At 43.2% G+C, this 24157-nt stretch overlaps 2 protein-coding genes and 1 long non-coding RNA gene across 5 annotated transcripts in view; 2 read left to right on the forward strand and 1 right to left on the reverse strand.

The window, feature by feature from the left end:
* LOC113590966 (scavenger receptor cysteine-rich type 1 protein M160) overlaps window positions 1-5070 on the forward strand; it is a 14828-nt gene extending 9758 nt beyond the window's left edge. Inside the window, exons 11-18 of one of the 2 annotated variants that reach the window (XM_081707963.1) lie at window positions 1-12; window positions 316-582; window positions 1128-1400; window positions 1517-1630; window positions 3002-3058; window positions 3280-3390; window positions 3516-3659; window positions 3745-5070. The exon at window positions 1-12 is cut by the window's left edge and continues 288 nt beyond it. In XM_081707963.1, coding sequence (XP_081564089.1) covers window positions 1-12; window positions 316-582; window positions 1128-1400; window positions 1517-1630; window positions 3002-3058; window positions 3280-3390; window positions 3516-3659; window positions 3745-3914 — 1148 coding nt within the window. In that variant the 3' untranslated portion in view covers window positions 3915-5070. The remainder of the gene's footprint in view (window positions 13-315; window positions 583-1127; window positions 1401-1516; window positions 1631-3001; window positions 3059-3279; window positions 3391-3515; window positions 3660-3744) is intronic. The other variant, XM_081707964.1, reaches the window with a different exon arrangement.
* Window positions 5071-8525: 3455 nt separating this feature from the next.
* Window positions 8526-12656, reverse strand: si:dkey-8e10.3 (serine/threonine-protein kinase SBK1). Its single transcript, XM_027031305.3, has 3 exons — window positions 12488-12656; window positions 11698-11900; window positions 8526-10450 (listed from the first exon to the last, which is right to left on the reverse strand). The coding sequence occupies exons 1-3, from the start codon at window positions 12654-12656 to the stop codon at window positions 9803-9805; spliced, it is 1020 nt and encodes a 339-aa protein (XP_026887106.1). The 3' UTR covers window positions 8526-9802.
* LOC145653760 (uncharacterized) lies at window positions 12213-16666 on the forward strand. 2 transcript variants are annotated; one of them, XR_014119957.1, is made up of 3 exons: window positions 12213-12431; window positions 12576-12818; window positions 16420-16666. It is a non-coding gene; the product is annotated as an uncharacterized LOC145653760 (long non-coding RNA). The 2 variants fall into 2 exon arrangements; XR_014119956.1 differs by lacking the exon at window positions 16420-16666 and having other exon boundaries at window positions 12576-13068.
* The last annotated feature ends 7491 nt before the right edge of the window (window positions 16667-24157 follow it).

Consider the following 24157-nt stretch of genomic DNA (forward strand, 5'->3'; position numbering starts at 1 on the left):
TCACATGCAAGGGTAAGAGGAGCAGTTGCTCCAGCTGTGTTCTGTGAAAATGACGTTATTACAAGTCTTTTACTTTCAGTGGTGAGAGGACCTTAGCACTTACATTACACTGCACATACCTGGAGCTGAGGATGGGTTAAACTGTCAGTGGCCTTATATAAGTAGACCATACTGTCAAGAGTAGACAGGGCAATTCGTGTGTCATCCAACACAGAGGCTGCAGACTGCTCCAGTATCTTCTTGCACACGGACCAATCAGAGACACCTAGCACAGAATGAAACTGTTTGGTGTGTGTGTGTTTGTGTGTGCCTCAGACGAGCCTTCAGTGAGCCTTCTCGAGAACTGCAAGGGTCAGATACGTATCAACCAGAGCATAGGTGTGTGTAAGGACTCCCAGCGGACCGAGGGAGTCTTCAGGGAGCTCTGCCAGCAGCTGGGCTGTGGCACGTACCTTAGCAGCTGGGCCACCAGCAGAGAGGGCCCAGTCCTCCAGTTCAGCTGTACCGGCTTGGAGAACCGCCTTTGGCAGTGCAGCTCAAGGCCGGCCGAGTGCAGCCAGGTCATTTCGGTGGCCTGCTCGGGTAAGCCGCCGCATTGTGGCACACCGCAGGGATCCAAACCTGCTGAGTGCTAAGTTACTGCCCATCGCGAGCATGTGTGAGAACAGTGGCACTGTACGCTGAAAACCCTGAGTTAAGTTTACCTGCGTGGGTGCGAAGTTAATGCTGGTGATTTTACTGTGTTGATGGTTCCTTTTCTGGGGACTTGATGCTTCCAGCACAAACACCTGCGCAGAATGCCAGGATCCTGCAGTGGGACACATGTCAAGACAAATCTCAACAGCAGAATAAACAAACCCCAACTGCCTAGTCACCATGATTCAAAGCTCAGATTTCACAAGCAAATATTTCAACACAAAGTAACATCAAGGCAGTGGCTTCCACATTCTTTAGCAGTATATCAAATATAGAACCTCAGTGAGACGTCACTTTGGTGTCTATTTAACCATCTGATGACAACAGGATTGTGAAGAGGACCCGAGAGAATGCAATGGATTATTTACTTACCCTACACCACCTCATTCAGAAAAGGTGAAGCCACAGTAACCTTTCCCACTCATTTGCAGAGAGCATTGAGTTCCAGTTCGCGGGAAAATGCGGCGGTGAGCTTCAGGTGCGCTACCGAGGATCCTGGGAACCTGTCTGCACTCTCCGGCTCGAGGATGCTCACGTGATATGTCAGGAGCTGGAGTGTGGGAAAGCTCTGGACAGTAAAGCAGGCACTAGTAGTGGCACTAGAATAGATGCGTCATTCAGCTGTGGCCACCAGCAGCTTCCTAGACACTGCGTCCAGGCTGGATCCTCCTGCCGAGAGGGACCTGCTACAGTCATTTGTGAAAGTATGTGCAAAGCTGGCAATTAGCAGCACTCGTTATGGTCGGGGGGGGGGGGGGGGGGTTATTGGGTTGTGGTCAGCTACGCTGTACTTTTGGTTTCTCTATATGTAAAATCCCAGAATTTTCCTTGGAGGAGAAAAGCTTTCTTACCGTGGGTCTATCCGTGGGACTCGGGCTGATGCTGGTCTCCATGGCGATTGTGTTCTGGCAGCGAAAACGCTTGATCCATATCTGTAAGTAGCTCTCCCAGTACACAGCTCAGAAGCAATGTGATGTATAATGTGACACTGCACACAAACAACAACTAAAAAGAGCACAAATACCGTACAGTCCCGCCGGCTTAAAAAAAGTTAATGTTGCAACTTTTTTTGACATAAGACTTTGTAATAGCAGGCACCACACAATCACACAAGGACGCGAGTCTTAAATGGTTTTAAACTGACTTTGTAAAGCCGTGTTCCATGCACGGACCCCTACGTACCCTATGACGTCATCCTAAATGTTGCAGATGTACAAATATATTCAACCACTAGGTGGCAATCTTGCTTCTTTGTTCTTTTGCTATTTGCCTGGACATACTTTTCTTCAGTGGAGTTTTATGCCTTTAAAGGGATTCTGTAGCAAGCATATGCCTTTTGAACATTTTCAAACTGGAAAACTAAAATTTTGCTATAATAATCACAACAACAACAACAACAAAATAATAATAAAACTTGATATATAATGGATTTTTTAATCAAAAGTGTCAAAGTAATTGATAAAACATTTTATCTGTTAGTAAAAAAAATATGTTAATACAATTTCTAAACTAAGAAATACTGCATATTCATGTAGGCCTTGTAGAATTTGCATATGTTCATGCAACACAGGAGAGAGGGACTGGTGTTTTGTTGAAACAACACATTGACTATTTAATGCCATGCAGATTAGAAGTGCATAAGGATCAATGCAAGTTTATAGACCAAAGGAAACGTTTGGCACACCAAGACAGCTTTCTTCAGTCTGGAAGGAGGCAGATGAACAACAGCAACTTGTACTTCGCATCCACTCAGATTTCTGTCAGGCAGCTAAATCCACACGGGAGCTTAAATGTTTAAAACGGGCGTATCCCCAGAATGCCTGCTTATAATGCTTCCCACAAAAGAAAGTACACTGTTCTGGCCAACAATGCATTTACATATACTATTCATATTATTTCTTAATGAAAAATCTCTGTGTGTGTGTGCATGTGTATACGTGTGTGTTTATTTGTAATTTTCAGGGCAAAAGTGTCCTTTGTAGGAAAACCTGAGAAAAACAGCTTAACTACATTATCAGGACTAGTAAAATTGTCCTGACAAAGTAGAGTACTTTTTTTAAAGGCTACCTGTCTACCTGTTTCGTTGTTTTGTTTTGTTTTGTATTGTTTATCTTAAGGTTAGCATTAGGTTTGGAGTTAGACATATACATATATGACATGTACAACTTCATGTTCTTACGAAGTATGAAACTTTTTTGTTTCAACTTGATATCTGGACAACTTTGCCTAAATACAATAACATGAATTCTCTTTCCCCCCATTAAAAAAAGAAGTTCTTTGTTTCCTTGTTTTTCTGTCTTTACAGTAAGATTACGGCCTCCTGGTAGAGACGTGGAGATCAACGGCGATGAAATTAGCAGGGGTAAAGAATGTCATTCACGTCTTAAAACGAGCGACACAGTAACTTCGTTCGCGTGATGGTCTGCTTGAGAAACATGGGCCGTGTTACAGTTTTATTTATCTGAGAAAGTACCCTGCATATGAATTAGCTTTATTAGTACTTTTTGGAAACCTATCCAGTGTGAACGCTTCATTCACAGAGTGAATTTGGTGTTTAAATGATGTATGTCTTTAACTGACAAGTTTTCAAACTAGATTTGCCTGGTAGAAAGTCATCAGCGTATGAAATGGAGAACTACGACTATGTGGATCCGTCCAGGAGCCCCGAGGAAGACAGCGAGTCCGAAAGTCGAGGTATCACTAACGACCCCGACACACCCAAGTGTCCGGGCGCTCCCCCGCACGCCAGTCGCACGCCTTTTCCGTTGCTTCTGCTGGCTTGTTCTGCTTCCTTGATGAGACGGGACTGCCCCCTGCAGGTGAAGACGAGAACGACAGTTCAAGTGGAGACTCTTATGGGACTGATTACGACGACGTGGATGAAGCTAACGTCAAACCGCTGCTTGCAGGTCGCAACGGCCCCGCCACTCCGCTCCTGCCCCCCAGACCTGCTAACTTAACGGGTATGACACTCCTCTCGCCGCGCGTCCGCCCAGCCAAGTGCACAGCGAGGCAAGTGGCTTATGTTTCTACGTTTCATGTTTCTAGGCGAGGAGGCTTACGAGGGGAAGCTCGACGTGAAGGAGGACGATGATGACGTCATGGCTGCGCACACCGTGGTCGGTGGTGGAGAACGTGCGCCCTCACCGCCTGGCCCTGTGGCAGTGGTGGGCCCTGACGATCAGACCCAGCCGCAGGGGGCAAGGGAGCAGAAATGACTTTCACGTCATTCGCAGAGAAATTTGACAGAGAAATGAAAAGAAAGCGGTAGTATAACTTCAAAGGTCAATTCATCTGAAAACTAGGCTTGTTAATGCTACAGCAGGGTGCTGTAGCCTCTTTGATGTTAGCAGGATACTGTAACGTGTTTGATGTTAGCAGGATGCTATAGCTTGTTTTATGGTGCCTTTTGATTTTTAATGCTATCCCCTTCGCTGTAGACTTCTTGTTGGGGGTTTTTTTTTGTGTGATTTTTTTTTACATTTCCCTGTCATAAACACAGTGCTCTAGCTGTGGTCTACATGGGTGCTTTCTGCTCTCTGATGGTCCCCCTCAGAACAGTTTTGGAACAGTGGAGCGCATTGTAAGCACTGATTGCTGCAGTTAACTATGAAGGTTAAACAAGGCTTTCGGCTGACAGAAAAGCAATAGCAACAATCACAAGCACCCAGAAACATCTGCATTCAGTTCTAAATGAAATTGTCCAGACCTTGTATACCTCAAGACGTTTGGGATTCAGACTAGGGCAAGAATAACAGCCAGATTAACAGTGACAAGCTGCATTATCACTTAGTACTCAGTCACAAAGTTCAACTCCCCATATCTGGTAATGTGTCACACACGTCAAATGATTATGAATCACTGAACAGTGGAAAAGGCTGAACTCTAATAGCATCGAAGGTGATCTGTCATGGATGTGTGTGTTTATTATGGGTAGCTTACACTCATTCATACTCACTGTATCTATGTCATCCATTTAATATACCCCTCCTGCCCTTCTCTTTCTCTCTCTCTCACACACACACACAGTTTTTGTTGTGCTGAAATGCTCAAATTTTAATTAGTCTAGAAGGTTAAACAATCTAATAAAAGCAATTGTGTGTCCTACATTTCCATCAGGGTTAAATAAACTCCAGCAATTTTACACTGCACAGACAATACATATATAATTATAATTATAATATTATGTAATATTATTATAATATGTAATAAGTGAAATGTGATTGAAGTTTGACATACTGTACTTTATGTTCTAAATATAACTATTACATTTCATTATTTCTGTGATATTTTTAGCATTTTGCTCACATATTATGGATAGTGTTTTTTAAAATTCATTTGCTAATTTAGAGCATCTGTTGCTTTTGAAAAATAAAAATGTCTCAAATTGTCTTTATATTCATTTTTAAGAATTTATTCGTTTGTTCTCATCCTAGAAAAACACGGTTACACTTGCTTTCTGAACAGAGATATTTTTACCACTTCTTACTCTAACTTGAATTTCTTCGTATTTTAATTTCTGATTTCTTTTTTTGCTGGTAGTGTTGTTTCTGCAGCGCTCTGGCAGTGTGTAAGCCTGTAGAGGATGGCTTTGGTGCTGTGCATTAAACTGTACTGCTCTCAAACACCTGTAGTTTGATATACAGCACAAGAAGCCATTTTCTCCATTCCATCCCAGATGCACTTTTTAAATGAATCTTAATAGGTTTGTTAATCTTAATAGGTTTGTGTGTGTGTGTGTCTGTGTGTCTGTGTGTGTGTGTGTGTGTCTGCCAGTTTCTCTGATTTCTAAGAATTATTTCTAAGAATCACTTACATTCATTCATCATTCATGGAGAATCTTTGTATATCGTGGCTCTGCATTGCATGTTCATTTCATGTATTTATGTTTCAGTTTCACTGAACGTTTTATGCACTGGAAGTGTCTGAATCCAGGAGAAAATTATTAGAATATTATTTATGTTAAATATTAATCTGCAGTTGTATCAATGCACAGAAGATAAAGGTCTGATTTGTAAAGGTTGTAGGCTATCACACATCACCCTGTGATCACTCGTGTGAATCCTGACGATACCACAGCTGTGTGGATCCGGTTCAGCCTGGCCGTGCTCCCTGGGACTCGTGTTCCCATCTCTCTTGTTCAGTGTGACGGCAGCCAACCGTGGGTGTGTGTCAGGTCACACGTACAAAATTGGTTAGTTAGTGCCACTGATCTATAATAATATTTTTGTATATGTTATGTTCGAGTGTATATGTATGCGCTACAGACACTGTTCAGTGCTTAAACATTGAAAGAAACTTCATATGAACCGCAAATAAAATGATTAAAGTCACCAGTCTTGAAATAACTGTTAGAATGGAGCTTGAAATGAGCTTTCTGAGGAGGTGAAGGAGCCATACTGCTCTCCTTGTTTTCAGGCAGTCGAGGCCCCCCGTTTCTCTGCCTGACTCACTGCCGCTGCCTGTCATCTTCCCCCAGGGTTCTCGCTCTTCTGCAGAGGTCTCTGACAGTCCACCCTCACTTTCCACAAATTTACATTTCAGGTTTCAAGACTATATGCGCAGCACTGTTCATGCGATACTGCATGAGTTTCTCACCTCCAGTTCTGAAAGACCAATAGCGCTGGCAACAGCGGTTCTGTAAATGCGACCACAGATAATATTTTCTATGTATCACCATTCAAATAGGTGAAGAGCAGAATTAATTTATTAATGAAATGCATAAACACACACAAACACGCCTGCGCACACAAGTGAACGCTAGCATTTCTGATGTATTTTGGACATTGCTATTCTAAACCTGGTAAGAGCAGGGCACTGCGGATTTCCCCAGTGGGGTTAATTTGTAAGTGGTGCTTGGAGCGTTCTATGTAAACACAGCACTCAGCATCTGACAGTGGGGCAGATTGACATGTCAGCAGAGACTAGAATCCCGGAATAGAACAGAACATGCCGGTGTTTAAAAAGGAAGGGTGAAGATTCCAACCCAGGATTTGTTTTCCTTGCTCCTGCTAGAACAGTTATGGGCATTTTTAAGGGGGCTTGCATCGGTATTGTTTTTATCTGACAAGCTGCCAGCTGTTTGCTGTTTCATTATCTTGTGGAAATGGTGTGGATTAAGAATGGTTAGATTTAACAGCAAATGCCTCATTTGAATTTTATGCACTGTGGCTATTATGTGACCTGATTTTTTTAACTATTGGCTGAATATATCACCAACATAACAGGAAAATGAATAAAAGGAAAAGACCTAGAAAAATTCTGGTATTTGGTCTTCTCTAAAATCAAGCAAATAAACATAATAAATGTTCTGTGTTATGTTTCATATATTTATAAAGAGCATTAATATAAATGCATTATGGATAGAGTGCTTATAAAGGTGTTTTATGTATTTATAAAGAGCACTTATAAAAGTATGTTATACATTTTAAAAATACTCTGTGTGTATTTATAAAGAATGGCTTTTAAACCTACACATACATGTTCCACAAGGTTTGCATGTAATTGACCAATACTGAATATGTGAGTAGATCTTCCACAAAGTATGAGGCTTCAAAGAGAAAAAAATCCATCAGAGCATGGACAGATATCACTGTTAGATATCGTTTAAGCCTGAATGAACCATTCAGCGCCCTTGGTGCTGCAAGCACCTGGTCTCAGGTGAGCTACAGGAACACGACCATTCCTTCTGCTCAGTGCTTCTTCCAGTATGAGGGCTCCAAAAGTAATGCATGAGAGTATATTTAGATATCATTTTTAGATATTAATTTTAGCCTGGAAAAGCAAGCAAACTGATAAGCAGCCAGATCGATAATTGCTCACATGCATGTGCATTCACTCAAACTCCCCTCTGGATGATGTAATGCCAACCCAGCGTATGACATTCGCCCACAAATGCGCGCACAAATGTCATCCCGTTTAAAATTGCGTCCACAGGGTGAGCAGTGTTAGCAGCACGTCTGGGCAACTGGCACATCTCCTGCTGTGAAATAGCTAAGTGACTTATATCACACACACAGCCATGCGGATTGGTGTAATAGGAAGCTGTTGGCTGTGAGACTCAGGGCCCAGTTGTGGTAATTTTCCATAACAAAGCATAACACAGAAGATTTATTCATAGCAGGCTGCGCTGTTATCAGTCAAACAGGATCTATCCTCTCAGCAGGGTCCTGATCGGGCTTCAGACTGCTGCATCTGTCACACAGCCTGCTGGAAGATCACACTGATGTAATGGGGAAGGTTAACCAGCTGTGCGTTAGTCTCGCTATTTTGCAGTTCACACATTATGCTTAAGGCACACTGAACTGTGGGGGAGTTTGTGTGATGTCATTTCAGCTGTTGTTTTAAATTCAGAGACACCATTCAACAAGTGTGAAAAAAGGAGCCTTTTTAGTTTGTGGTTTCATAGGGTTTCATTTTCAGTATGGCTATTTGCATGTTGCAGTCAATATATTTTATAATTACAAATTGGCATGGTTTGGTGTGTAAGCATGGTTGTTATGTAAACAACAATAACAACAACAAACATTTTGGCTCTTGCTTATTGCTCAACTGGCAATGCATACTTTCACCTGTGTAAAGTTTACTGTTAACTTACTGGACTTTTTGAAAGGATGTGATAGTCATTAGCCTCATAGTAATATAGAATTAGCTCCAGATTGTGTAACTGTTAAGTACCAGCTAGAACAGCTGTGTATGAATGTATCATGACTTCATCCCAACTTGGTCTGGTGTCATCCAGAAGGAACTTTCCAGGAACAGACACTGTATAGCCACGTTTACATACATTGTTAAGTATCAGATACAGACACAAGCAGAGTCTGTCGACAACTGAAAACTTTATTTGCAGAGTGCTGAAACAGAATCTAAGGCAAGACAAACATGCAGGTGCCTCGTAATGCTGCTGTGTTCACTTTAATGTAGATCTATAGCTGTGGAATATAAAGCACTCTGGAGTTTTAATTGGCATTGCTTCTCACAAAGGTGTGATATTTTTCACTTGTGGCTTTATAGCTGCCAGGTTTTATTAATGTGATCCCGGTCTGTGTAACCCTCTAAATATGCTGTAAATTGCGTGGAGCTGCTGACCAGGGGATGCAAGCCAAGAAGGCCCCCGGCCCACGGGACACACAGGCCTGGACTGCGCCAGATGCCAGCAAGCACCATCGCACTCACACTGTCCATCACTGGCATACCAGCTGCAGCAGATGCCAAGAGATTATTCTGTGCAAGAAGGTGAAGGCCCCTGGGGCATGGAGTGTGTGTGTGTGTGTGTGTGTGTGTGTGGGTCTGAAAGAAAAAAAACTGGGATGGCTTGCACTTCCAAGCACTTAGAAACCTGAATCTGCCGCCTTCACCAATGTTATGCATAAACAGCAGTTAAGTGAGCCGTTAAAAAGCAGTTTAAAAGTCTAGTGATGTATTGATTATAATTCCTGCAAGAGCATGACCTAAAGCCAAAGCGTCAACATGCAGTTTAATTGTCTTTTATACAAATAGAGCTACAGCTTTTCACTGCAATCATAATAAAACAAAGACCATTTTACATGAACTTTAAGGAACTTTAAGGCTCCTAGCTGTCTAAGTTGTTCATTACCACAAATATATTGTTATTCGCAAAGAAAAACAATTCTAATGCCATGAGTCTGCATGAATATAACTGTAGCCGAGACGAAAAGTGTGTAAACGTATTCTATTTACACCCGTGTGCTGGAGATGACTCACAGTTAACACAACCTGCACTCTACAGCCCTGGCTCATTTGAACCCTGTACAAGTTCACGGAACTCTGGAGGTGAGTTTATTGTGCATTTTTACTTCCCACCCTATGGATCATAAATCTGACAATAAAATTGTTATTTCAGTTTGCTACTACAGTCAGTCTGAATAGAAATATTCCCGTCAGCTTGCAGTGCAATGAGCACTAAATCTTAAAGGGACACTGTACCCCAGATATGCTAATGGAGCTATCAGGGAATGAAAACCAGTAAGCATGACTCAGCATTTTACGTGGAAACTCCTATGACAGGAGGATATTTCAGGTGAAGCGATTTTTAATCGAGGCTGCATTCCACACCCACTGGTCTCCAGAAAGTCCCATCACAGCCTCAGTGTGGCACTGGTCCACTGCAGCAGGGGGTCAGGACCTCTGCGGCTGGAACTGTCGCTCCCTGCTCAGGCTGCATGCTCAGGCTCCTCTCCCTCACCCACTCCTCTCCCACGAAGCCTTTCACGTCCTCGGCCGAGCCCCTCTCGCCGGCGTCTAGTGCCAGCAGCCTCCCAAACATCTCCATGCATGTTGGTGTGAACCTCCTCCACTGTGTGGGTGCGGTGGCGCCCGCCGGGTCCCGCCGCCAGGCAGCGAACTCCTCATAGAAGTCGTCGTCGTCAACGCAGCGCTCCCAAGGGAAAAAGCCCGTGAGGATGCAGAAAAGCAGCACGCCAAAGGCCCACGTGTCCAGGCTGGGCTGCACGCTGAGCGGGGGCGCCTTCGCCTCCTCCCCGCCCTCCTCCAGGGCCATGGCACACAGCTCCGGCGCCATGTAGGGCAGCGTGCCCGAGATGAAGCGCACCAGCGTGCCGCGTTTCTGCGTCAGGCCGAAGTCGGCCAGCTTGACGTGCCGGCAGTGGGTGTCCAGCAGCAGCACGTTCTCGGGCTTGATGTCGCGGTGCACCAGGCCCACGCGGTGGATGTACGCCAGGGCGCTGGCCAGCTGCACCGCGCAGCGCTTCACAGCACACTCTGGGATACCCACCTGTGCACAGGAGGCAGACGCTTCAATGATTCATCTAAATACTTGAAATACTCTGATCAAACAGTCTGCACTGTCAATTCAATGTTGCTGATTTTACTGTTGAGATAATTGAGCATCATGGGTGAGGGCGGGGCTTATCAAATTAGTTTTCTGAGAAGTTGGACCTAGTCTAACCAATTATTTAGGCTAACCTGTTGTTTTAACGCTATGTTAAGTGATATCTTAAAAGAGCTTAGTGATTCAGAGCAGCTCGCTCCTGGAACTCTAGCAGAGCGAGTTCCTCTGTGTCCCGACCACGGCCTAGAAACAGGACAGAAAACACACTCGGTACCACCAAGTGAACAATTTCAGGTTCTCACTTGACATGAACAACAACAACAAAAACACCCATCAAACTGAAGATTAGTGTAATCAAGTAAAATGTTTTTTGTATTCATTTTATTTTTGAAGGTTCTTAAATATTCTTTCCAGCAACATTTCACTGCGATTCTGCAATGATGGCTCATAAGGCTTTAATTGTCAGAGAAAAAAGGGCAGATTATAAATGACAAAACATGTGCTATGAATAACTTGATCTTTAGGAGTTTGTCACTCAGCAGAAGGGGCCACACTTTGGTTTCTCCTTGCCTGAGGTCTTTGCACACGATCACATCGTTGCAGGAGGACTTCGAATATGAGGATAGGCTTGGCACCTCTGTTGTGTTATTGCTCCTTAAATCTTTTATGTCTGGAGTTTAATGTTTCAGACAGCCTCACGGAGGCACTCGTAGTGCTGAAAGGAAGTGCGGCAGCTGCACGCTCCCGACGGGAGCTCTGACTCACACACCGACCCTCTGTGAGAGGTTCCCCCCCACTTCACACACTCATTCCCCAAACGTGTTTAGCCTGCTCTGTTGCATGCCTTCTGCCATCAAACCCGAACCATGACAGCTCTCACACCAGGGGTACAGGAGACAAAGTCAATGCCAAACATTCTCTCGTTATTATTAGGTATTACAGGTTTCCATTGTGCATCCAAGTGTGTAGTGTACTTGATATTTACAGATTTGGCATTTACCCCCAATGAAATCCACACGTGATAGTTATGATAACGTTAGGTAAGTTGTGCAGGAGGTCTTTTCCTATAGGCAATAGTGAAGTCATCAGCTGGTTCAACTCGAGCAGAGTTCACCTGAGCAGCATGTAACTCGATATGCCTGGTATTCTGTTCAGTAGGACTTCTGCGCATGCTCAGCGTGGAGACTGACCCGAGGCTGGATGATGGCGAACAGGTCACGGCCGACCACTAGTTCCTGGGCGAATCCATAGTGCTCGTTGGACTGGAAGGCGATGCCAAACAGGCCCACGATGCACGGGTGACAAGACAGCTGAAGAGAGGTGCAGTACTCCCGCAAGAAGCCCTTCAGCTTGGTGGATGCTTTGGGCAGGACCTTCAGAGCCATGGGCGTGCCTGTTACACAAATGCCGAGGCAAAGAAACACGAGACACAAGGATCCAGCATCTCCAGAGACACATAAAGAGCTGTATAGGACCGTGATTTATTTGAGCTCGTTTTTTTGCAGCTGCCTAATATGATATCATGGGAGTAGCATGATTTAGCTTTAAATGTCAGGAAAACGGAACACTGTAGACTTTGAACAGAAAATGAATATCGTTATAGGACACAGATAGAAATGTTCTACTGCTTCAAGATTTTGGGTACTGATACAACAGCCATTTCATCATTTCATCATCTATGACTTAGGCAGTGTGTGTGGCGAGTTGTCAGGAGTGAATTGTTACAGCTGTTTGAAGGATATGTGACGTTTTGGGCGGGTGGGGTACTGTCTACATTATGTACAATGTTTTTGTTTTTTATGTTGTTGCACATGAGGATCTGATCGCTTCCGTCTTCTTACTGCTTCTTATAGACCAATGGATTAAAAAACAAACAAACAAACAAACAAACAAACAAAACCCACGGAAAAACAGGAAGAAAAAGGTGATTTTTTTTTCTCACACATTTGATCACTTGCTGCGGTGCATGCGCTTACATACCGCGGCAGCGATGGGTGACCAGCAGCACGCGCCCGTATTTCCCGCGGCCGATCTCTTTAATGATGTTGAAATGATCTTTGATTTCCAGTTGACACAGACTCTGTGCGGTCAACTCCATCATCTCTTCGATCGGGCTGCTTCCCTCGGCCATCGAGTCCAGCTCAATCATCCCGCTAGCTGTCGCCACACACCGGGCAGAAAAGGCTTTCATTATTCAACGGCTCCTTCTTTTACGTTTCTAAAAACGGCCGCGTAAGCAAATGGCTTACAGCATGGTGCATTTTGAATCTACTGACGGGACAAAAAAATAACCTGACTGCGCCCGTCTGAGGTCAGATTTTGGATTGTTAAAAGTGTGTTTAAATGTGCATAGTGAACAGATGTTTTATTAACCACTCCAGAACTGAACTTTAAAAGAGAGAGGCTGCCTAACTTTTTCTAAGCAGACAGCTTGATATTTACTTATAGCTCAGAAGCAGTAAATAATAAATAATAAACATGCATTATACAGCTCAGTAAATCAATAAACAGCAGCAACTATTCCAGAACGACGCAACTGAGAATAAAAGTTTGTTTGGTCAGTTCAGTGCAGTTGAATTATTAACGTAGGCCCCTATATAGGCCTACGACATAGATTTTAAATGAACACTAGTTTTCCTACTTACAAGCTTAAGCTCCGTATTACGCTAGGCTATATAAAATATACCGAATTTATAGAAAATTAAAATCCAATAAACTATCCTAAATACCAATAAACTATCCTAAATAAAATATTAAAATAAGACCATAAAGAAATGTTTTTTTTCTATTATATTTACAACATTTTGTCAAGCGTTCATGAAATTAATTGATACTTCGCTTAAGAAAGCATTGTAACTCGTTCAGTAATCCCATGTGATTTCGTGGGATCTCCTTTAAGATACCCAATAATTGAAGCAGACGAACTCCGTGCACTTTTAACCTGTAACGTCAGCCCACCGCGCACAGACCTGTTCTAAGCGCGTCCTCTCCGGTGGAGAGCGAGGCGCCGGTAAACGGAGCCTCCGCTGCTGGACACTTATCACCTCACGGTGCACGCTCACAACTCGCTTTTTCACATCTCTGTCGTTCATTCTGCCCTCGATGCTTCAGCGGGTCAGTTCTTGCTCGCGTATTTGGTCCCAAATTCTCGTCGTTCTCTAACTCATTCTGCGGCTGCTGTAGCTATTTGCCGTACCGGCAGACGCATTTGAAATATCCTTACCATGTGACCTCTGCGTCTGTGCCAAAATGATTACCATTAGAAAAGTTAACTCGCTCTCAAACAACGTGCTTACAATACAACATAGTCTCCTCCGTATGTATGGTAAGAAAATATAACATACCCCATACACTGCTATATGGGAGGTTAGCACGGACATATTGTAAACATTGAAAGGAAATATTGTAGAAAAATTGTACTTAGTTATATATAGTACATCACCTCAACAAAATTTAATGTAAGTAGAAAAATAAGCTTGTAAGAGAAGGCAAATATACTCATGTCAGTACTAAAACAGTCCAGGGTATGTGGGCAAGTAAGATGTGTTGATGTCTATTACAACTCAATATCTGGTTATGGAGCAGAATAGATTGATTCATTCATTCATTCATTTTCTAAACCATTGAATACAGCTCATGGGAGCTGGGGCCAGAGAATGTCCCAGCAGCACAGGGCACAAGGTGGGACTCGACCCTGGACAGGGTGCCTGGACAGGGTGACCCTGGACAGGGTGTAGATATATAATAAATAAACATTTTAATTAGTTCTTGACTGACAGAATAGCCACTGACAGAATTGTGTAAATGTGTGTGTGTGTGTGTGTGTGTGTATGTATGTGTGTGTGTGTGTGTGTGTGTATATATATATATATATATATATATATATATATATATATATATATATATATATATATATATATATATATATATAAAAAGGATTTTCTAGTAAATAATGCTTAGGGTCAATTGTATGGACTGAGATTAAACTGAAACTGAAAACAAACAAATGTTTAGAGAAAAAACCTTCATTGAGAGCCTGATATTTTTATCAGCTGACCCAGTCTGTGAAACCCTCAATAGAAAAATAATAATTAAAACAAACATTTTTTTTTAAATTTCAGGCAATATGTCTATTTCCTCTATCAAGATCCAAAAATGGTTTATAAAGTCCTGTTACACAAAACAAATTAACATTACATTAGTTAATGCTAAGAAACTCTCTCGCACACACGCACACATGCATGTGCAAATGCGCAAACACCTCCACACTACAAACATGCACAAGTTTGTCTAATTTGTCCCACCTTGGACTGTCCAACGCGTGTGTTCATTGCATGAGTACTAATGGTCTTCACATTCATGTCTCTAACTCCCTCCCCCTGTCTCTCTTTGTCCTTCGCTCACCTTCAGTGTAACTCTGCTGGAGAGATCAGGGAGTGGCTAATCGGACTGGCACAAACTCTAAAGCTGAATTTGAAGCTACAGTAGCTGATGGCGTTACCTCTTTTGCCTGTTGATTCTCTCTTTACAAAAGAACCCCATTAAGAGGTCTCAAGGGGTTGTTTTCTTTGTATGTGCATGACTTTGCATAAAAGGTTACAATTATAGGTAGAGTAGTTAATTTAGTGTAGAAGCATTTTTGTTGTGCTCATTTTTTAAAACTCATGCCAGGCTGTAAATAAATCAGATGCTTTGATAATAAAACGAAAAAAAAGTTATATGTGGCAGATGCAGGACTTAAAAAATCGTTTCAGTGGTTCAGTCGGAGCGAATGAAATGACTGGATGGTCCACCGGCCTGTCTTCCTCACGATCCGCAGATACGCGAGCGCTCCGTAGTCTCTGCTCGTGAACCGAGCGCTTCACGCGGCTGGACTCACGTTGCATAGCAACCTAGTTGCACGAGGTTGGCAGAGTAAGTGACACCAATGCCTAGAACAGCTTGCACTATTAAACAAAACCCAGAATAGAGAAAAGAAAATAGAAACAGAATAGAAAAGGCTACGCTTAAAAAGAGGGGGTAAAGCAAAGTAGTTAGATAAGCAAGCTATCCGGCACTACAGGTGTTTCGTCAAACATTACGGATGAAATTCACTGAACATTGTAAATAAGCATTCAGAACTGCCGTCGGCTGTGTAGTATCTCTAACCCTGTGGATGTGTTAGCCAGATTTACCTGTTCTCTAACTAACTAACTAACCCTACACCAGGTGTTTATCCTAGCTAACTAACCCTACACCAGGTGTTTATCCTAGCTAACTAACCCTACACCAGGTGTTTATCCTAGCTAACTAACCCTACACCAGGTGTTTATCCTAGCTAACTAACCCTACACCAGGTGTTTATCCTAGCTAACTAACCCTACACCAGGTGTTTATCCTAGCTAACTAACCCTACACCAGGTGTTTATCCTAGCTAACTAACCCTACACCAGGTGTTTATCCTAGCTAACTAACCCTACACCAGGTGTTTATCCTAGCCATCTTCGCTATGTACGTCTATTATAATAATATTCTGGTGATTTTGTTTAACGTGAATAAGACCTCATGGCCTCCACCTGTAGTCGCGCACTGTGCCTTCCTGGGTCCCGGGGAGAGCTTTGGAGTGAGGGTTGGAGCTATGGGGTGAGGTTTATTTGGATGGATATTTTCAAAAACTAGCTTACACTGGCTGGTTTTTACAAAATTACTTAACCACTCCACCACCTTCAAGGTTACTATCTAGGGAAATATTTCCATAGTTTTAAAAATCTTTGTCATTCCTATATCCCTAAATTCAACACAAATCATTTTTGTAGAATTTACTTGACATGATCTCTCTCTCTCTCTCTCTCTCTCTCTCTCTCTCTCTCTCTCTCTCTCTCTCTCTCTCTCGATCTATCTCTCTCTTTTTTATCTCTCTCCCTTTCTTTCAGGGCTCAGAAACAGCTTGTCTAAGCAAAATGTATACTAAACCACCGTGCTCCACATCTTCACATGCAGGGACAGCGAGATGTGTCCCTCAGGAATATGCAGGAATGGACTTACAGCTCAGTGTGGACAGATGACCAGGCAGGCAAGTGCAAGTGTAGGGTTATTTCCATAGTGGTACGCTGATGGCAGCACAGTCACATGCTCTGTTTTTGATAATCCTAAAATGTCCGGAACAGTGGTCAAAAGTAAAAACTAACAGATTTGTAACTGATTACATGAGAGACAGGGAGAAACAGAGAGTTGTGTTGTGGTCTCACTACTACAGCTGCAAGGACACAGCAACGCGGCACTGCAGTTGAGTGTTTTTCCTTAATTCAGACGATCATTTAATTATGCAGGCCTTCATTGGCTCAATCAAATATTTAGGAGCTGGGGGTGGGGTGGGGGGGTTTGCTGTGTGTAGTGCTACGAATCTCTCCCACTGGGCATGATGTGCACATGGTCCTGGAATGGTGGTTTCATGCTTGGATGTCATTTAGTTGGGCAGAAAAGAGGAGAAGCTAAATTTAGGAAGCTTAATGAGCAGGGCTTCTGAAGGATGGGACTTCTGAGCCATAGAGCGTGATAAAGGTGGAGACAGTTCTGTAAAGAGATCAGTTCAGAGCAGCATGCCATTCAGTCCCTGCATGTGTGTGTGTGTGTGGGGGGGGGGGGGGGGGGGTGTACTTAGCTCTTTGTGAACACCAAGTGGTTTCCTTTGGGCTGCTGAGGTTGTTAGGATTCAGTTTAGTATTAAGCATAGAATTATTCTATGTTAATATATAATGCCCCACAAAGACCGCATAACAAGCCTTGGTGTGTGTGTGTGCGTGTGTGCGTGCGTGCGTGCGTGTGTGTGTGTGTGTGTAGGTGTGTGTGTGTCTGTGTGCGTGCGTGTGCGTGTGTAGGTGTGTGTGTGTCTGCGTGCATGTGTGTGCGCATGCATGTGTGTGCGTGCGTGTGTGCGTGCGTGTGTGTGCGTGCGTGCGTGTGTAGGTGTGTGTGTGTGCGTGCGTGCGTGTGCATGAGTGTGTGTAGGTGTGTGTGTGTCTGTGTGCGTGTGCGTGCACGTGCGTGTCATCCTTTCTGCCTCATTATGCCTCTGACACCCCACCCTTGCCTCCACCGCTTCAGCCTGACCTGCTGTCACGCCGGAGACGGCTGGCGAGGGAGAGACTGACAGGCAGGCTTGCCTTAGCGCTGCCACTGTCCCTGCCTCGTGGGCCTATTCCCACAGCGCCGCTGCAACCAAAATAAGACGCTGTTCGGTAGTAGCCGCTATAAGTCAAATGGGGATCAGCACTGCTCCATACAGCAAAAAACAAAACCAAACAGTAGGGAATTAGCACCTACTGCGTTTGAGTCCAGCTGAACGGTAATAAGCTCTGTATGGGTTAATTCATAACTGTAGGTGTTAATTCATCACTCGGATTTTTGCTGGGTAGATTTTCCATGCTGATCACTCTCTCGATTCTGTCATGCCATCCAATCCTCAGAGTGTCGGACTAAGTGAGGGAGATAATTGCAGGACATTCCGGTGATGGCTCCATGGCTCAGCGTGGAGTGTGTTTGTGTGTGTGTGTGCGAGCGTGTGTGCATGCGTGTGTACGTGTGCGTGCGACGTGTGTGTGTGTGCATGCGCGTGTTCATACATGCGCCTGTGTTTGTGGGTGTGTGTGTGTGTGTGTCTGTGTTTGACAGTGAAATTAGGAAGCACGACTGGAGAATGTCAGCTATGCTGTAATAGGATGATGGGGAAGAATCCCCATAGGGATCAACATGACAAGAATATAGGAAATGTACACATGTAGCATACATGCAGGCCTGTATGTAACACACTCTCACACACCAAACACCCCCCCCACACACACACACACAGCATTACCCCTCATGAGGTGCCCCTCCTCCCCCAGTTGCTCGCTGTTAAGATACAGGGTATTTGGTCAACACAGTGTTGTCTTACAGAGTGTGCACCAGGAAGGTATTGAGTGTGCTTGATCAGGGAGACGGGCGCCATTCCAGTGGCTGCGTTCCCTCAGACCCAGTAGCTAACTTTTCTCCTGCCCTTCGTGGAAAACAGGTGCCTTCATGCAGCTGAGCTGAGAAGGCACTTCTGTCTTATTCCATCTGCCTGCACTCAACAGGAAGCGCCTTCTGCTGAGAGACATTGTTCTGCACTGGGGCCATTGATTTTACACTTTAATAATGTTCATTAATAATATATTCTAGAGTGCATTCATTATTTGAGTAAGCTTCTTATAAGCTTCTGGTTGAGTAAACTCAGTATCAGGTTTTCTAGTACATTAATCATTTCTACACTGGGTTTTAATGTATTTTATTTTTAATTTAAATATGTAGTTTTACAGCGTGTCAGTTCTTTACTAAGTTTTTACAGTACATGAATAATTTGTTCAATATGGTCAGTGTCTCAGTCCTTCTTCTCCATTCATTGAGATGGTTGAAGCATTTGGAGTGTGCTTGAGAAGAGGCCCGTTATGCTGGGAGATATGGGCTTAGGTGACTGCGCCATTAAGCATGCATGAGTGGGCGCAAGGCACTAATCAATAACAGACGTATTACAAAACAAGTTCTATTAAATAAGGATCAGAAGTACCTCAAGGGAACTTTTAAATGACTTACCCAGGTGATAAAGTTGCACGAAAATCCCACCGAAGTTAAAGGTTTACACTAAGGAAAAGGGGAAAAAAAAAAGAAAAAAAGAAAAAGTTTAGTGGCCAAAAGAAGATGTCGGAGTTCAGTTCACTTTTCAACACTTTCCTTCAAGCTTAGCATACTATTCACCCACAATGGGGTTTGATCAAACACTATGAGGGGCTTGATGTCACCGCTATCGGATCTGTGGGCCCAGGAGCCGCTCTGGGTATTTATAGCGAGGAGTGTGAGGATCCCGTCGCAGGCTTTCAGAGTACCAGGGGCCCTAAGAAATGGGATGCTGACGTGCAGAGAACAAAAGGATAGTGTAGCATTAAAGAGACGGATTTTATCCTCTCCCACAAGACCTCCATCCTCTCCGCCTGTTCGAGATGGCTGTGATGACACAGGGACATGCAGGCATTTGGTCTGAAATTAAAGATAGAACACGCCAATATCCAGTGACAGCTTCCCTCACTGTGGCTAAGTTGAGCTGTGAGAATTTTAAAAAGCATCTTGTGTAAATGAAAATCATGGATATGAGAGGAGTGAGTGTTTCGTTCTGCATTCTTGTTTTCGACATGAATTTAACCTTTAGCCTAAATACTGCTTTTTTTTTTTCTTTTTTTTTTTTTGACAGGTCCTTTACTGGTAACTCTTTTTCCAGTCTAGTCCAGTCAGTCCCCCAGCCAACCCGAATCAACCAGAAGGCTCTCACAAAGTTAGGAGGAAACATTTTTAATGTAACGTTAATGGAACCTCCTTACAATTTTAGATATGCTTGATCAAACGTTATAGACTATGTTTAAACTTTCTGATCACAGTGTTATTTGGACATCCTTCTTAACATTATAACTGGTCACTATGAATGTTCTCAGAACACTTGAACTGCAATGTTCTAGAAAATAAATTGTAGAATGTTCTGATAAGATAAAATATCTTCCATGAATGCTAAGCAAATTGGACACAGTAGATATTTGACCTGTAATTTATAGTCTGCCAAACTTTTTCCTAACCAGGAAAAAAATGTTTCAGGAACTTAACACAAAAATTGTGACTTGTAACATTTTGAGATTTTATATAATGCACTAAAAAGCATTACATAAATATTGAAAAACACAGCGAACGTTTACTGAGCATTAACAGTTATGCTCCCACAATCAAAAAGATACATTATGGGAACGATCTTGAAACAGACACTAAATCCAAGCAAAGCTTACTTAAGCATTCATTACATGCAGAAAATGTCAAATAGAGATGGCCTATCACACATGAAAGAGGGAATTCATAGATAGTGAATTTGTCTTTTTTGCGATGTTAGTTCTGGTGGAAGAGAGGGCCCATCTTATTTTAAAGGCTTTTAGCAAAAGAACAAAACTATTAAGATCTTCTATAGCACAGAAGGTCCAGAGGTCCTGTGTTGTACTGCAAGTGAGAGAGAGCATGAGAGAAAGTATGAAAGACTAAAAGAGCAAAAGTATGAACGTGTAAGAAACGATAGAAAACTACAATAAATCACCCCAGAATTTTCTGCGCAGAACCCCAACAACATGGTTGTATAGTGACACCTGCTGGTAGCACCAAGTATGGTCAAAACAGCTATCAGGCGGCGGCTTATTTATGCGTGAGACCACCACAGAACTAATGACCCTAGCATTTTAAACATTTCACATAATGTGTATGCACCAGTACAGAAGTGCTCACACTGAAGTTTGAAGGTTTTCTGTTTAACCTTTTTTATCTTTATCTAGACTGGCACTTGGAGAATCTTTAACCAGACTCAGGTAGTGTGTTTTGCTGTCATATAGGGAAGTAAGGTAAAGGACTCAAGGCAGAACAACGGTGACCAGCAGTGCTCTGTGTAGGGTTGTGTCCTTTTTCATTCACAGACTTCCTCAAACTGAGCAACAGTTTGTGACCACACCTCACAACGAGCTATTTTGAACCACTGTTCATGGGAATGTTTGATCATGAAATGTTAATTACTCACTTGTGGTTTACAAGTGTGGTTGACGGAGTTCATAGAAATATCTGAGATAGCGAATTGCACTTGTAATTGCACTCGTGTTGGTGTATGTGGAAGGACAGGAAGCACGTTATTTGTATTTCAGAATTTCCGCTTCCTTTCCAAAGGTACTTAGTGTACCCAGGTCTAACAATTTAGACAACCTAGAGACAAATGGAGAAATATCCTGTCCACTGTTTTAAGACCTGTTCTGTTGTCTTGTAAGGCTCAGTCATTAATAAAGGAAGTGTTAGTTAGAGTGGATAAACGGCATGTACTTAAATTGTCATTTCAATTGCACCAGACAGCCTTGCTAACCTTATGGCCTTAACCATCTGTTTAATGATTGTTGAATTTTAAAATTTTAATGGAAGTGTGTGAATATCATCATCATCATCATCATCATCATCATCATATATTTTATTCATGTGGTAACTTTCTGATACCGCAGGTTGTACAGTTCTTTGTTTAATTTCTAGCAACATTCTAGGTTCCATGAAGGACTGTTGTGTCTTCCGGTATCTCCACGCTTTCCCAAGGCAGAATTCATCCTGTCCTCCCTGTCAAGGACTGGGAAGGTGGGAATTTATATAACCCTAACCCTTAAGCAAGAATGAAGTTGTACTGAGATACAGTCAGAGAAGTTTGAAGCATGAATGCACATGTCATGTTAACGAGCAGTGCACGTGTGTCTGCCATCTTAGGTTTGGGGATGTTCTCCAGTTTAGATGCAATCGTAGGCAGTTTAGAGCTTCTGTGAGTAGAACCAGGCAGCTCAGAGGGCCCAGAGGTGGCAGGAGAACCTCTAACGCCTGAATACATGCCATTTAACTGACATGGATTTCCAAAGTGAGTGATGGTCCTCATGTGTTTCCAGCACATGAGGTTAATTTAGTTGTAGAAATTATATGAGCATCTGCTGCACGTATGTCTCCTCTCTCTCTCTCTCTCTCTCTCTCTCTCTCTCTCTCTCTCTCTCTCTCTCTCTCTCTCACTCTCTCTCTCTCTCTCTCACTCTCACTCTCACTCTCTTGCTCTCTCTCTCTCTTTCTCTCTCACTCACTCTCACTCTCTCTCTCTCGCTCTCTCTCTCTCTCTCTAACACAAACACACACACATATTAATAGACTTTTTGATAAACATACATATTCATTAACTATAAAAATTAGTCAAATGTAATTGTTTTTTCTGCCCCATGTGCACAAATGTGGCTCTTTCTGGTAGTTTCAGGACATACCACACTGGCCCCCCTTTCATACCGAGTACCCCTTTGGTGCATCATGTGATGCAAAACATTTTGAAAACAGGAAAGCCCGTCAGTGAAAGGAGTAGTCAATGTCGGGAAAGTGAAATTTGAGGGTATCTCTTCACAAGAAAGAAGAAGTTCTCGCACCCCTTACTGGAAAAGCCCTGCCTGCTTCCCCTGACACGACCACTTCCACAAACCTTGCAAACAATAGAGTTTCAGTGGCCTCTATACATAACGCACCATCTGAAACCGCCGGAAGGTCACCAGGGTTGCCTTGTTTGTAAACTCACTCAGCCATAGCAGGACCCTACAGCTGGAAGCTTCTTCTCAGAGTGCTGAACAGCATGGCACATTTACTGATTAGAGTGTTCAGTCCATCAGGTTTAGACTTTAGGCCAGATTAAATTAAAAAATTGAATAAAAGATTATTTTTGCTCTAGTAATGGCCAGCAGAGGGAGATATACAACAGCGTGTTAAATGCAAATGAAGACCATAGGCCGAAGAGCTTATAAAACAGTAACTTAGGTTATTAGGCAAGTATCAAACACCAGTGAGCAGCTTGTTTGTCATTACGTTACTGAAAGCTGCATCCAAAGGAGGGGTATTATTAGGCAACTTCACCACTAACTCATCACATGCTGTATTTGTACTACACTGAGAACTGAATGATAATACAAACAAACAAATAAATAGAAAATCATGTCCCTGAAAGGGGTGGGCAGTGGTCAAGGGCATCAGGCCCAGGCATGTCACTTTCTGAGCAAATCTGGTGTGCTGTCTTTACTGTCTTTTCCACAGGTCCCATTATGAAGACACTTATGAAGGTCCCATTATGAAAGCTTTTGTGTGGTCCTCTAGCTAGGGATGATTTCACAATGTTTCATACAGTTTCTGCTCTGTTTTATGACTCTAGAACCCAGAGACTGGTAGTTTATGTGGCATACCCACAGCCGTATGCACACGAGCATGTGCCCACAACCGTATGTACAATGAGCGCATGCATATGACCACATGCCCATGGCCAGATGTCCATGGCTGCATATCTATAGATGCATGAACAATACAACAGCCTGCTTGCCACTGGTATGCAGTCGCGTGCATGCGCTCATCTGAGTGCATGTGACTGCATACCAGTGGCAAGCACTGCATACCAGTGGCTCTGACAACAGATAAGGAGCCAGTATTCCTCATGCCCTGCCACACATTAAGATCTGAGAGCTGATATTGGGCACCACAATATTCAGGTTTGGTTCAGCAAGTGGTTGGGTTTTTATGATGTGATGCGTTTGTGAAGTAATGCGGATTTTTGATTTCTCTGTCGGCGTGCCCCCACAGTTCCTCATCCCTCTTTTCAAAGATAAAAATCAAAACCCGTCTCCAGACTTGAGTAAACGGTTCCCATGGTAACAGCTGAGCTTGGCTGGCAGCCTCAACCTGTGCTGCTGTTTATGGAAGAACATTGAAACAGGGCTAAATATACTCACACTGCGCTCTGGAGCACAGGGTATTGATACTGCCTCTTCACGTCAGTCCTCTCCACCCACTAACTTCCATGTTTAGACCGGGTTCTCTCTGAGGGCAAGTTAGGCCGACTGACCCTATCGGTGTGAATGGAAAAAGCAGTAGTAAACAGCACAACATGCCTCCTCTTTCTCTCGAAAGCATTCAGTATTCTGTCCCTGTCTGAAGGCCAATCGATCAGCTCCCTGAAGGACGCACACAGTCACACTCTCACCATCCAGGACTGTGACTTCTGCTGTACCCAGGTACTGAGAGAGACAGACAGAAAGAAAA

Source organism: Electrophorus electricus, chromosome 25 (assembly GCF_041902795.1).
Source record: "Electrophorus electricus isolate QZ-2024a chromosome 25, ASM4190279v1, whole genome shotgun sequence".
Taxonomy (NCBI): Eukaryota; Metazoa; Chordata; class Actinopteri; order Gymnotiformes; family Gymnotidae; genus Electrophorus; species Electrophorus electricus.